Below are 13,020 nucleotides of genomic sequence, written 5' to 3'. Positions count from 1 at the left end.
GGCATTCACCAGATTCCTTTGGAGAGAGGAGCCTTGGTTTAGTGATAAATGATTTGGGAGTTAAGAATGAGCACAGGTAGGTGAGAAATAACTAAAAAAAAAAACACATCAAGAAACAAGAGGTGGTCTCTGAACTGCCTTTAAAGTGTGGGTTCTATTAACTGAGCAGACTTTTGTTTCTGAACATCTTTTCTCCGTGTATGCAGGCAGGCGTGGGGACATAGGCCAAGAAAGGGGGTTGGAGCTGACACCCCCCACCCTTAGCAGGGGGGCGGGCAGCAGCTGGAGCTCCCAGGGGCCATCTAGGAAAGGGGGGGTGCTGGTACTCTGGGGAGAACCTAACTGTCTAAAGGGGTATTTTCTGTTATTTGCTCTGAGATGTACAATGTTCTTCCTCCTCTGGCTCCCTGGGGAAACTGCAGCAAAGCGAACGTACTTTTCTTTCTAGGGACCCAAAGGAGTGCTGAGCTCTCAGCCCAGTGGACAAGAAGGAAAAGACACCGTGTCAGCGACTGTCCAGGGTACTGGAGGCAGAGGGATGGGTGCCATCTGAACCATGTCCTCTGACCACATCGTGAGTTCCTGAGCTGAGCTCGCATCCCCTCCACTGCAGTCTCTGTGAACTTGAACTAGAGCTCCACCAACTACAGAAATCCCATCTCCTCTGCACCTGTGGGAACATGACGGGCCCTGGCAGGAGGAGACGGTCTTAGAGGCAGCGCAGTGTGGGAGGAGAGGGAGGTCTAAGGTCCAACCCTAGATTTACCCCCACCTGCTGATAATCTGGAAGGGAGGCTACTGGGCTTAGAGAATGAAGATTCCAGAAAGCCATGCAGATATAACGTCACTCTGCTTTGTTATGCGGGAAGTGCCCCAGACATGTAGATGCATCACCAGCAAGTAAAGAAGGTGCCTCGGAGCCTCTGGCTCCTGGACCTGGTCTGAGGCCAGTGCGCCAGGCAGACAGGGGCCTGGCAGCCCACTGCTGGTTACAGAGCACTCTGCATGGCAGGATGTGATGCAAAATCAAACAAGGCTTTGGAGCTGGCCCAAACCTCAGCCTTCTACAATAACCAGAAGGAATGAACCTTCAAAATAAGGATAACACCATTTATCTCAATATACTTAACTTTATACAGAGAAGGAAATGGCAACTCACTCCAGTATTCCTGCCTGGAGAATCCCAGGGACAGGGGAGCCTAGTGGGCTGCCATCTATGGGGTCGCACAGAGTCAGACACGACTGAAGCAACTTAGCAGCAGCAGCATACAGTAACTTGAAAGTAAATTTGAAAGAATGTCGAAAGATTGGAATGTTCTGATGAGATGGATGCCTTTCAAATCCAAGATCATTATTAAGGAGTACTGCTCCCTTCCCTAACACCTCTGAAAGAGGTGAGGAACAGGCAGAATTGTTCTACCTTAAAATTGTGGTAAATTGGGAGGATGACAGCCTAAACAATGTTCCTTCAAATTACTCAGATATTCAGAGGCAAAGCACCAAATGCACCGAATTATCCAGTAGTCATCACTGGAGAATGGAAAAAGGCTCTGGACTAAGACAGACCTGGATCCTGACTGCAGCCCAGTCACTAATTAGCTGTGTGACTCTGGTGAAATTATGCAACTCCTCCAGCCTTAGTTTTTCCATCTGTAAAATGGACTCCTCAGTTCAGTTGCTCAGTCATGTCCGACTCTTTGTGACCCCATGAATCACAGCACACCAGGCCTCCCTGTCCATCACCAACTCTCAGAGTTCACTCAAACTCACGTCCATCGAGTCGGTGATGCCATCCAGCCATCTCATCCTCTGTCATCTCCTTCTCCTCTTGCCCCCAATCCCTCCCCGCATCAGGGTCTTTTCCAATGAGTCACTTCTTCACATCAGGTGGCCAAAGTATTGGAGTTTCAGCCTCAGCATCAGTCCTTCCAATGAACACCCAGGATTGATCTCCTTTAGGATGGACTGGTTGGATCTCCTTGAAGTCCAACGGACTCTCAAGAGTCTTCTCCAACACCACAGTTCAAAAGCATCAATTCTTCGGTGCTCAGCTTTCTTCACAGTCCAACTCTCGCATCCATACATGACCACTGGAAAAACCATAGCCTTGACTAGACAGACCTTTGTTGGCAAAGTAATGTCTCTGCTTTATAATATGCTGTCTAGGTTGGTCATAACTTTCCTTTCAAGGAGTAAGCGTCTTTTAATTTCATGGCTGCAGTCACCATCTGCAGTGATTTTGGAGATCCCCAAATCCTAATCTATAGCTAACACCTAACCTATAGCTGAACTAAACAAAGTGAAGCAACCAGCAAAGTGTTGGAGCACTCAGTACACAGTAACTGCTGTGCCCAGGGTCATCTTACTGAAGAAACCCTTTTATTACACATACTGAAAGGCCAGGCACCTGTGGACAGCAACTGCAAAAAGGGAGTTCAAACCATTTTGTGATTTCTTTTAAAACAAATTTTATCCTAGGAAGAGATGTAAAACTCCCCAAATTCTGAAATGAAGAAATATTAATAGATTCTTATAGCACAAAAACAAATTTGAAATGGAAATTCAAGGTAGGATCACAAGGTGATAACTGCTCTTCCTCTGGGCTTATGAATCAATCTCATCAATTCTTCACCATTTCTCATGCGTGCAGTATTGCCTTAGTGAAGATAAACAACTGCCCAAGTAAAAACAACATGAAAGATGAGTTGTTTTGTATTAAAATAGGGGACAGGAAAAATGTTTATTCTTTTTTTTTAAGTGAAAGACATTCTCAAAGAGATGGGAGGCATGCTTAAAAAAAAAAATTTAGGATAATATATGATTCTCTTAAGTCCTAATTTTATTTCTTCCACTTGATATTTATGTTTGAAAATAGTTCACCCACTAACTATTTGAATCTAGATGAACCACAGCTCATGCGACGGCCCATCCATCCCACCTCTGTGAACGCGCACGCGGGGAGACCATCTATCAGTTACTAATAAGCAGAGGTTCAGAGGCCAACACACGAATCCTTCCCAACATTTATATTCTGCCAAGTTGGGGGTGTTTCTAGAAGATGTATGTGTGCACAGTTTATCTAACAGACCGGAATGGCTCTTATTTCTGTTCTGCCAAATAAAGAGACATTTCCCTGATTCTAAATGTGATTTCTTCAGCTCCCAAACTGCACATTTTCTGGGCATTTCTCCTGGCAGGTCTATCCACTATCAAATTCTCCAAGTCTGTCAACACTTTAACAGCCCCAGTTCCCAGAGTGCACGTGACCCGGCCTAGACTTCATGACAGAAGTGAAAGTGCACACAGAAATGATGGTGACACTCGAATACAAACGAGGCTGTGGAAATGGTCCCCATGTGGGGGCAGCACTAAGACATGGCCTCAGCTTCCAGAACGTACAGGGAGCAATGACACCGTGGAGGTCCCTGAAGACGCGTGAGCTCAGGAACCTGAATGGCTGGCTTTGACCCCACGGGCATTCGGTACCTCCACCTACTTAGTGATGGGCTTGCCAGCTGGCGCTAGTGGTAAAGAACCCACCTGCCAAAGCAGGAGACGTAAGTGACTCGGGTTTGATCCCTGGGCGGGGAAGATCCCCTGGAGAAGGGAATGGCAACCCACTCCAGTATTCTAGCCTGGAGAATCCCATGGACAGAGGAGCCTGGCGGGCTACAGTCCATGGCGTCACAAAGAGCCGGACACGACTGAAGTGATGTAGCGCTCTACATAGTAGCTGTGTGGCCTCGGGCAAGTCACTTAAGAGCTCATCAAATGTAAATAGCACCCCCTTTCTGGTACATTTTCCACAGCTGGGGAAGTGTCTACAAAGTGCCTGGGACAAGGCAGGTGCCTGATACGTGTTAGTGTCCAAACTTGAAGCAAGGCTGCAGACTCAGTCGCCTGTAGGGATCAGACAGGAAGCAAAGTCCAAGAGGCCCTGTGAGTGTAGAAACAGGGAGCGCAGCGGGGACCCACAGACCACCCGGCACATTCAGTTCCAGGGGATGGACGGAGCCCGACAGGGGCTGAGCACAGCCAGGAGACGAGAGTGAGGCTTGTGAGATGCAGGCAAATCGCACAGAATGTGTCAGAACAGCTGAGTAAGCAAGCAGCATGCGAGAAATGGCAGAACTCATAAGACGGGCTAAATATAGGCCCATCACCTATAAGACAGGCTGAAGATGGAAGAAATCAACGTGATAGAACAATAAGAATGGCAGAGACAGAAAGTGCTGAGCTGTGATCACGTCCACTTTGAGCCGGCTCGTGCGACAGTCATCTGGCCCTGGGGAAGGGCTGGAGCCTCAGGGCTGCACGGGCTGATGAGGGTCCATGGAACGGACACCTGCGGGGGCGGTGGGGGTGGGGGGAAGACCAGTGCTAAACACCAGAAGGAACGAGAAAAGAAAAGAAAGTGGAAGTATGGCTGTGACACCTGCTATGGCCAGCAGGTAAGGGGTTGAGTGGGGTGGGGTGAGGTTATTTCCAGTTTTACAGGAATAAAAAGCCTCAGGAAACAAAGTGTTGGTTTTTTTTTTTAAAATACTAGTGTTAGGTCATTTCTTTATATTATCATGTTAACATGTACGGTAGGCAATTTAAAATTATGCTGGAAACCTTGCCTTGTTTCTGCAACATAAGAGCATGACCGCCTCTGTTAGCCATAACCACGGATTTTGTGCCGTGCTGAAATGCAACTAAAAAATTAAATTCCACCCAGTCTGGTCCTAGCTAACTGAGGATGGCGAGTATAATACAGGGTCACTGATTTCATGTGTCAGTCACTGAAAAGCAGTGGAAGCAGGAGTTTTAAGTTGACCTGCTGTGGTCTTGGAGAAGGCAATGGCACCCCACTCCAGTGCTCTTGCCTGCAAAATCCCATGGGCGGAGGAGCCTGGCGTGCTGCAGTCCATGGAGTCTCGAAGAGTTGGACACGACTGAGCGACTTCACTTTCACTTTTCACTTTCATGCATTGGAGAAGGAAATGGCAACCCACTCCAGTGTTCTTGCCTGGAGAATCCCAGGGACGGGGGAGCCTGGTGGGCTGCCGTTTATGGGGTCACACAGAGTCAGACACGACTGAAGCGACTTAGCAGCAGCAGCAGCAGCTGTGGTCTAGGTAGTGGAGGAACTTGTGATGGCTGCAGCTACATGCCATCATGGACTATACATGTATTAGGTTGGTGCAAAAGTAATTGCAGTTTTGCACTGTTGAACTCTGCTGTTTGATACTGGAATACATTCTTAAATAAATGTAGTAATGTTATACATCATTTTAATGTGCATTTCTCACTTTATGTTTTTTGCTAATGACTTATTACTTGCCATGTATTTTATATTTATTTTAGACTATGGAAATGATGTTAGACAAAAAGCAAATTTGAGCAATTTTCTTATTTGAGTTCAAAATGGGTGGTAAAGCCCCAGAGACAACTCGCAACATCCACAAAACTTTTGGCCCCGGAACTGCTGAAGAACATACAGTGTGGTGGTGGTTAAAGAAGTTTTACAAAGGACACAAGAGCCTTGAAGATGAGGGGCGCAGCAGCCAGCCATCTGAAGTTGACATGACCCACTGAGAGCCATCATTGAAGCTGATCCTCTTACAACTACAGGAGAAGGTGCTGAAGAAATCAACATTGACCATTCCACGGTCATTCGGCATTTGAAGCAAAGTGCAAAGGTGAAAAAGCTCAGTAAGTGGAGGCCTCGTCAGCTGACCGAAAATCAGTAACAGTGGATTTTATTCGACAACCAGTGACAACTAGCTCAGTGGCTGGACCAAGCAGCAGCTCCAAAGCAGCTCCCAAACCCAAACTTGCACCCCAAAAAGTCATGGTCGCTGTCTGCTGGTCTGATCTACTACAGCTTTCTGAATCCCAGCAAAACCGTTACATCTAAGAAGTATGCTCAGCAAATCGATGAGATGCACAGACCACAATACCTGCAGCCAGTACTGGTCAACAAAAAGGGCCCAACTCTTCTCCACCACAACACCCTGACCGCACGTCACACAAGCAACGCTTCAAAAGTTGAACGAACTGGGCTACAAAGTTTTGCCTCATCCACCACATTCACCTGACCCTCACCAACCGACTACCACTTCTTTAAGCATCTCAACAGCTTTTTGCAGGGAAAGCACTTCCACAACCAGCAGGAGGCAGAAAATGCTTTCCAAGAGTTCATCAAATCCTGAGGCGTGGATTTTTATGCTACAGGAATAAACAAACTTATTTCTCATTGGCCAAAATGTGTTGCCTCATCATTCCTATTTTCATTAGCGAAGATATGTTTAAGCCTCATTGAAATAAATTAAAAGTTCGCGGTCCGAAACTGCAGTTACATTTGCACCAAGCTACTGCGTCCAGCTGATCCGCCCACCACAGCCCATGGGGTGCAGCACACTATGTGCTCTTCGCCAAGAGGAGCCAGGCTGCACGCCCACAGCTTGTCTGCTGCTGACAGCAGCTGGTGGGATGCACACCTCGACATACACGCGGACACAGCTCCAGAAGGACGTGCTACTGGGAGACACCGGCAGGTCTGACTTCACTCGATGACGTCTTCACCCAGGGCTTTCCAAGCATGTGTCCTTCAGGGTCAATAAAATAGGGTTGGGGGGGGCATGGAGATGACAGCTTCCTGTACTGTCAGATGAGAATGTCAAAACAGACACTACCCCACCAGCTGTGATGCAGCCACAGTGGGGTGCTGTTAAGCAATAACAAGCAACAAACTACTGTTTCACTTAACTGTGTGGATGCGACTCTAAAAGGCTTGTGAGAGGAAGTGGCCAGACACAAGAGAGTGAATGCCTCTGCCTCTGGTCGACACATCCCCTCCACACACCGCAACAGACCCGAGGAATCTATAATTACAGAGAGCAGATCAGTGTTTTCCTGTGCTATTAGAAAATTTCTAGAGTGAATGAGACGTTCTAAACGTTGATTGGGGTGCCTGATTTGGGTGTACATATATGTCAAAGCTCATCAAACTATACTTAAAATGGGGTATTTCACTGGGTGTAAATAATGCCTAAACGAAGTTGATTCAAAAATTACAAATTTGACCAAAACCCCAAAACCTTATATGTATCCATTCTCACAGTTTATAAAAGTTGTTTTTAATCCCCCAAATAAAGAGGATATAAACGTCCTTTTAAATTAAAAACTCTTTTTCCCCACCCCCTCATTTTAAAGTTCAGTGATGGAAAGTTCCTCAGGACGCCTTGTGGACAAGAAGATAAGCATTTTGGCCCCCTCTCTGCCCAAAGGTCCCCAGCCCTGCAGCCAAACTCAAATATTCCTTTAACAAGGATCATCACTGCTTCGTTTGGCAATGAACAGACCACGTTGGAGAGCTGGAGTGATCGGACTGGAGGTGAAAATGGACAGGAAGATAGAATGTAAATAACTAATCAATTCTGTCTACAGCAGAGTGGGCGGGAAGGTAGGAGGTGGAGGACAGGAAGGAGGAGGGAGAAGCTGAGAGACACGTTCTCCGCAGTTGTCACTCTGCACACTGGTGTCCTCCTGGGCTCTCGGGGACCTGCCACTTCAACCACTGGGGACGCACACCCAGGGGACATGTACCTGAGTCAGCTCGGCCCCTTAAATGAGCCTGATATAAAATATACGATCATATTACATACTGCATCATATATAAGGAGATCTAAGACTAAACATTTTTTTTTCAAAAAATAGTTATTTTTTACCTTTTCTTTTTAAAACTATTGGTTCACTAACAGAATTTAGTAGCAGTTAAAATACTACCCTAAGTGTGATGACCTGTTCTAGAAAACATTGCCTATGCACGAAATAAAGTGATGGAAGGAGATGGTGGCTGCTGTTGCTCAGTCACTCAGTTATGCCCACTCTTTGCAACCCCATGGACTGCAGCACGCCAGGCTGCCCTGTCCTTCACCAACTCAACTCCCGGAGCTTGCTCAAACTCATGTCCACTGAGTCGGTGATGCCATTCGACCATCTCAACCTGTGTCATACCTTTCTCCTCCTGCCCTCAATCTTTCCCAGCATCAAGATCTTTTCCAATGAGTCAGCTCTTTGCATCAGGTGGTCAAAGTATTGGAGCTTCAGCATCAGTCTCTCCAATGAATATTCAAGATTGATTTCCTTTAGCATTGACTCTCCAGGCAAGAATACTGGAGTGGGTTGCCATTTCCTCCTCCAGGGGATCTTCCCAACCCAGGGACAGAACCTGTGTCTCTTGTGCCTCTTGCATTGTGCAGGGCAGGTTCTTTACCACTAGTGCTACCAGAGACGCCCAGGAAATGGTTAGCAAAGTTCATTTTCAAACTCAGAACACTGAGGGAGAAAAACAACAACAACAACAACAACAACAACAAAACCCAAACAGTCTTAAAGATGAAAGTCATTAAGGGATTTCCAAGAGTAAAATCTCACTCATTCTCAACACCTTATCCAGTACTTAGAATGTGGCCGGCCCTATTCCAAGCCTTTCACATACAAAAGCTCTTACAGTCCTCAAACCAAGCCAGCCCACAGGCTCCCTCAGCCCCATTTCACAGACGAGGCACAGCGAGGTTACCTGGAGGGGGAATACCCATCCCCCAGCACTTCTCCAGCAGCTCTGCTTCTACTGGAGCCCAGAAACTTTTGTCTGTCCTGCCAAGGGAGGGACAGCATATTCTCATGTTTGTGTCTAGGACTGGACCCTGATAGTGCTGTGGACAGGGTGCGCCCTACAGGAACGTGAGGCCCTCAGGCCACTGCCCTGAGAATACACGACGCAGCCCTTCCTCTGTAAAGAACTGGGAATTCTCCAGGCAAATGCTAACAGTCCAGTCCTGGGGCTAGTAATGACAGCACCTGGGATGGGAACAGAAGGAAGCAGAGCAATGACATGCCTTCGACAGGGCTTTAATCAGCTCAGAGCACAGCTGGGATTCTGAAAGGCTCCAGATATTTCATGTCTCTCTAATTTGCCTTTACAGTTGCATCACAATTTTGGCCCGATTTGCATATGGCCAGTCTGTAATCTGCGTACAATTTTCATTTAAATCAACTCAGTTAAAAAGAATTAAGTATGTTCTTTACTCATGTCTTAGGTTCTATTCATGAAATCAATCTAATAATTATACTTTATTAGCACATTTATCCACTAAAATAAAAGACATCTCTGTACCAACCATAATCATTACATGTCCTCCAGTGCTGTGAGTCTGGAAGAATTCTGAGTTGGTGAAAGTCACTCTTTACCCTCTAGTTTAAAAATATAGAAAAAATATATATAAATATGCCTTACATGGAGAAACTCACAGCGAACTTTTGGGCCAATCCAACATATAACACATAGGTACAAATGGAACTTTTTGTTGTTCTTTAGTCATTAAGTTGTGTCCAACTGGTTTGTAACCCCATGAACTGTAGCCCACTAGGCTCCTCTGTCCATAGGATTTTCCAGGCAAGAATACTGGAGTGGGTTGCCATTTCCTCCTCTAGGAGATCTTCCCAACCCAGGGATAGAACCCGCATTTCTGGCATTGCAGGCAGATTCTTTACTGCAGAGCCGCCAGGGAAGCCCCAAATGGACCTTTGCTGCTGCTGCTACTGCTAAATCGCTTCAGTCGTGTCTGACTCTGTGCAACCCTATAGACGGCAGCTCACCAGGCTCCCCCATCCCTGGGATTCTCCAGGCAAGAACACTGGAGTGGGTTGCCATGTCCTTCTCCAATGCATGAAAGTGAAAAGTGAAAGTGAAGTCGCTCACTCGTGTCGGACTCTTCACCACCCCATGGACTGCAGCCTACCAGGCTCCTCCATCCATGGGATTCTCCAGGCAAGAGTACTGGAGTGGGATGCCATTGCCTTCTCCTTACAGACACACAATTTCAAATGGCTGAGAAAAGAAACAGGGCAGGAATCAGGCATTAGGTCAGGGGCAGTAGAAACACTGGGTTAAGGACACGATGGAACATTTAATAAGAAACTGCAGAATCTGGCCAAATTCAACCAGCACCACTACCACACAACAATCATGCCTTCTCAACAGACACCTCAAACATATAAATTAAGGCACAAGTTTTGTAAAAACATGGTGGTGGGGGGGAGGGATAATCAGTAGGGAGAAGAATCTAAAAACTTTGATTAATTAGGTAAGTTATTTGCATTATTTCTCCAGGAAGACAGAAAGAATACACATGCCTAAAGGGAGGGGTCCCCCAGAGCCTGAGGGCTCCCCTGAGGGGCACCTAGGAGGTGGGGGAAGTGCTGGGGGAGGGTGGGCTGGCTTCAGGATCCCCCCACGCTGATCCGTCCGTGCTCATCTGCTTCTACAGTGTCCTCCTCATATGAGAGTCTCTGTTCAAAGGGTTCGCTGAATAGAAACCTGGAAACCCCTGGTCATATCCGATTTCCTCATTTCACCAGTGAGGAAACCGAAGCTCAAGGAAGGTGAAGACTTTGGGTCACTCAGTCAGCCGCAGTAGAATCCAAGTTTAGAGAACTCAACATCCAGACTCTGGCGACCAAAACCACCTCCAGGACGGCCCTCCCGCAGACAGATACTGGTGATTCCAGTGGGCGCCATGACAGCAACACCCTCGCTCATCCTCAAAAGGGAAGTGCAATTACCCACCAATTCCCTGATGAGAGGATGGCGGCCAGCAGTGTGTAATGAAGCGTATGAGTCGATGGAACGCCACTAGAAATAAGATGAAGTCATTATCTGGGGAAGGATGAGGTAAGGAGACAGGCATGTCTCTTCCTGAAAAGTCCAATAAGTCAAATAACAGATTAGGAAAGCTTCCTACTCACTAATAACAGAAACAACAATGAAAACAGCAGTAGGAATAACAGCAACAGCTATAATGTATTATTCTTTATCATATACCAAAAACTGGAGTCAGCCTTTTATACGCACTTAGCATCCCTGTGACATAAATATTATTATTCTTGCTCTAACAGATTAAAAAACATGGAGCCTAAGTCCATGGTAGGATGGCCCAACTGTCCTGGTTTGCCTGGGCACTAGGTAGTTCCCTGAGGCGTAGCACCGTCCATGCCCAGAGCAGGAAACCCTGGCAGTCCGGGGTGGCTGGTGACCTCACCTGTGGGCCTGGGAGGTAACAGCAATGTCCATGTGGGCCTGATTCCCCATCCACCACCACCTTCCCTCCACCTGCTCCAGGCCAGACTTTCACATACTGGCTTAAAGAAGGACAAGACCAGTATTGTACAAAACCACATGTGCTGGTGTAGCAGTATTTCCTTTTACAAAAAAAAAGCACTGCAGAGCCTCACGCCTCCAGCCTCCAGAAGAGCGATGAAGGGACACTTACCTTGACCTCAAACTCGAAGTGCTCGTCCTTCCCTTGGCCGCAGAGAACATAGCGGGGGATACTGATTTTGATGGGGTCCTTCAGGTCATCTGGATTTGCTCCCAAAGAGCGGGAAACCATCCGCTATCAAAGGCACATTGGATGGAAGAACAAAGAGAGACCAAGATCACTGCACTGCAAATACCCCGCCCCAGGCAGGCGTAAGAAAACAGTTTCGAGCAAAGAAAAGAACATCCAACCAGCAGAGTTTATTTAGAAAAATGACGGTTTCCTTTGAAAGAGAAATGCTAAGTCTCTCTCATGACAAAAGACCATTGCTTAAGAGATACCAGTCCACAAAGGTAGCGCAAAAGCATTCCCAAATGTTGTCTGGCTTTGATGTTCCTTTCAATTTACAAGAATGAGTAGACAAAGAAGAACAGATGACATATCCTGACTTAAAAAAATATAAATGATATAAGCCAGAATCTTTTCAGAAAGTCTTAATCACTGAATAACACCTTTTTACTTCACAGACTACGAGACTGCTTGTTGTACATAAAGCTCCAAAGCTGGAGATTTTATTCACATTCACTTTAGTTTTAACTTCCAGGCGTTTTTATAAGACAGTATAGTATGAAAAGCTCTTTAAACCACAATTAAAACAATCCAAAGTGTTTTTTTTAGGCTCCATCTGATTAATAATCAACTGAGCTCCCAACAAATGTCTATGGTCTGGATGGTGTCAAGGAGGAGTTTGAGGAAGAGGCCAAAAAAAAAAAAAAAAAAAAAGGAATTCTCTTAAGTGTGAATGGGAGGAGATCGGCTGAACAATCCTTATCGTTAACACCAATGGAGAGCTTTACGAAACACTACAAAACACGTTTTTGAAACAGCAGTAATAAAATCATTAAAATCATAATTACTGTTAGCATCTACTGAATATTTACTGTTAACTAGAACTGTGTTAAACAGTTCAACTGTGTCGTTTCATTTAATCCTCCTGGCCCTCCCCATGAGGCAAGAAGCATTATTCACCCAATTTATCAGATAAGAGGCCCCAATGCAGAGTGTGGGTAACGTGTAAGAGTTTAGAAAAATGGGAAGTGCTAAAAGCCAGGATTCAAACTCAGGGGAACTGAGAAAGCCCACGTATATCACCACTGCACTGCTAGCATGACCTTTATGTATTAATTTACATATTTTTAACTTTTTATTGGAGTATAGTTGATTTACAAAGCTGGGTAAGTTTCAGGTATCGAGCAAAGTGATTCAGTTACACACACACACCCCCACTCTTGTATTTTATTTCTTTAATTAGAGTTGATTTACAATACTGTCTTAGTTTCAGGTATACAAAGTGATCCAGTTACAAATATTTTTCAGATTCTTTTTTATTATAGGTTATTACAAGTTACTGAATATAGTTCTCTGAGTATGGAGTAAGTTCTTACTGTCTATTTTATATATAATGGGGGGAATCTGATAATCCCAAATTCCCAATTTATCCTCTTATCTTTTCCCTTTAAGTAGTGATAAGTTTGTTTTCTGTGTCTGTGAGTCTGTTTCTATTCTACATACAGGTTCATCTGTATTATTTTTTAGATTCCACATATAAGTGATATCATACCGTACTGGTCTTTCTCTGACTGGCCTCACTCTGTAGCTTTCAAGACAGTTTAAAGTAAATCTGTCCACCTGAGATAAACTGAGCTAATAA

At 45.6% G+C, this 13,020-nt stretch overlaps 1 protein-coding gene across 2 annotated transcripts in view; it reads right to left on the bottom strand.

Annotated features, from left to right (window-relative positions):
• Nucleotides 1-13,020, bottom strand: part of KIF16B (kinesin family member 16B) — a 289,681-nt gene that overhangs the window by 66,526 nt on the left and 210,135 nt on the right. For both annotated transcript variants that reach the window (XM_040248276.1, XM_040248274.1), the window contains one exon: nucleotides 11,322-11,444. In XM_040248276.1, coding sequence (XP_040104210.1) covers nucleotides 11,322-11,444 — 123 coding nt within the window. The remainder of the gene's footprint in view (nucleotides 1-11,321; nucleotides 11,445-13,020) is intronic.

Source organism: Oryx dammah, unplaced genomic scaffold, assembly GCF_014754425.2.
Source record: "Oryx dammah isolate SB20612 unplaced genomic scaffold, SCBI_Odam_1.1 HiC_scaffold_10, whole genome shotgun sequence".
In the NCBI taxonomy this organism is placed as follows: Eukaryota; Metazoa; Chordata; class Mammalia; order Artiodactyla; family Bovidae; genus Oryx; species Oryx dammah.
Note: the sequence above shows the minus strand (reverse complement) of the source record. Positions and strands in the feature narration are given on the sequence as shown.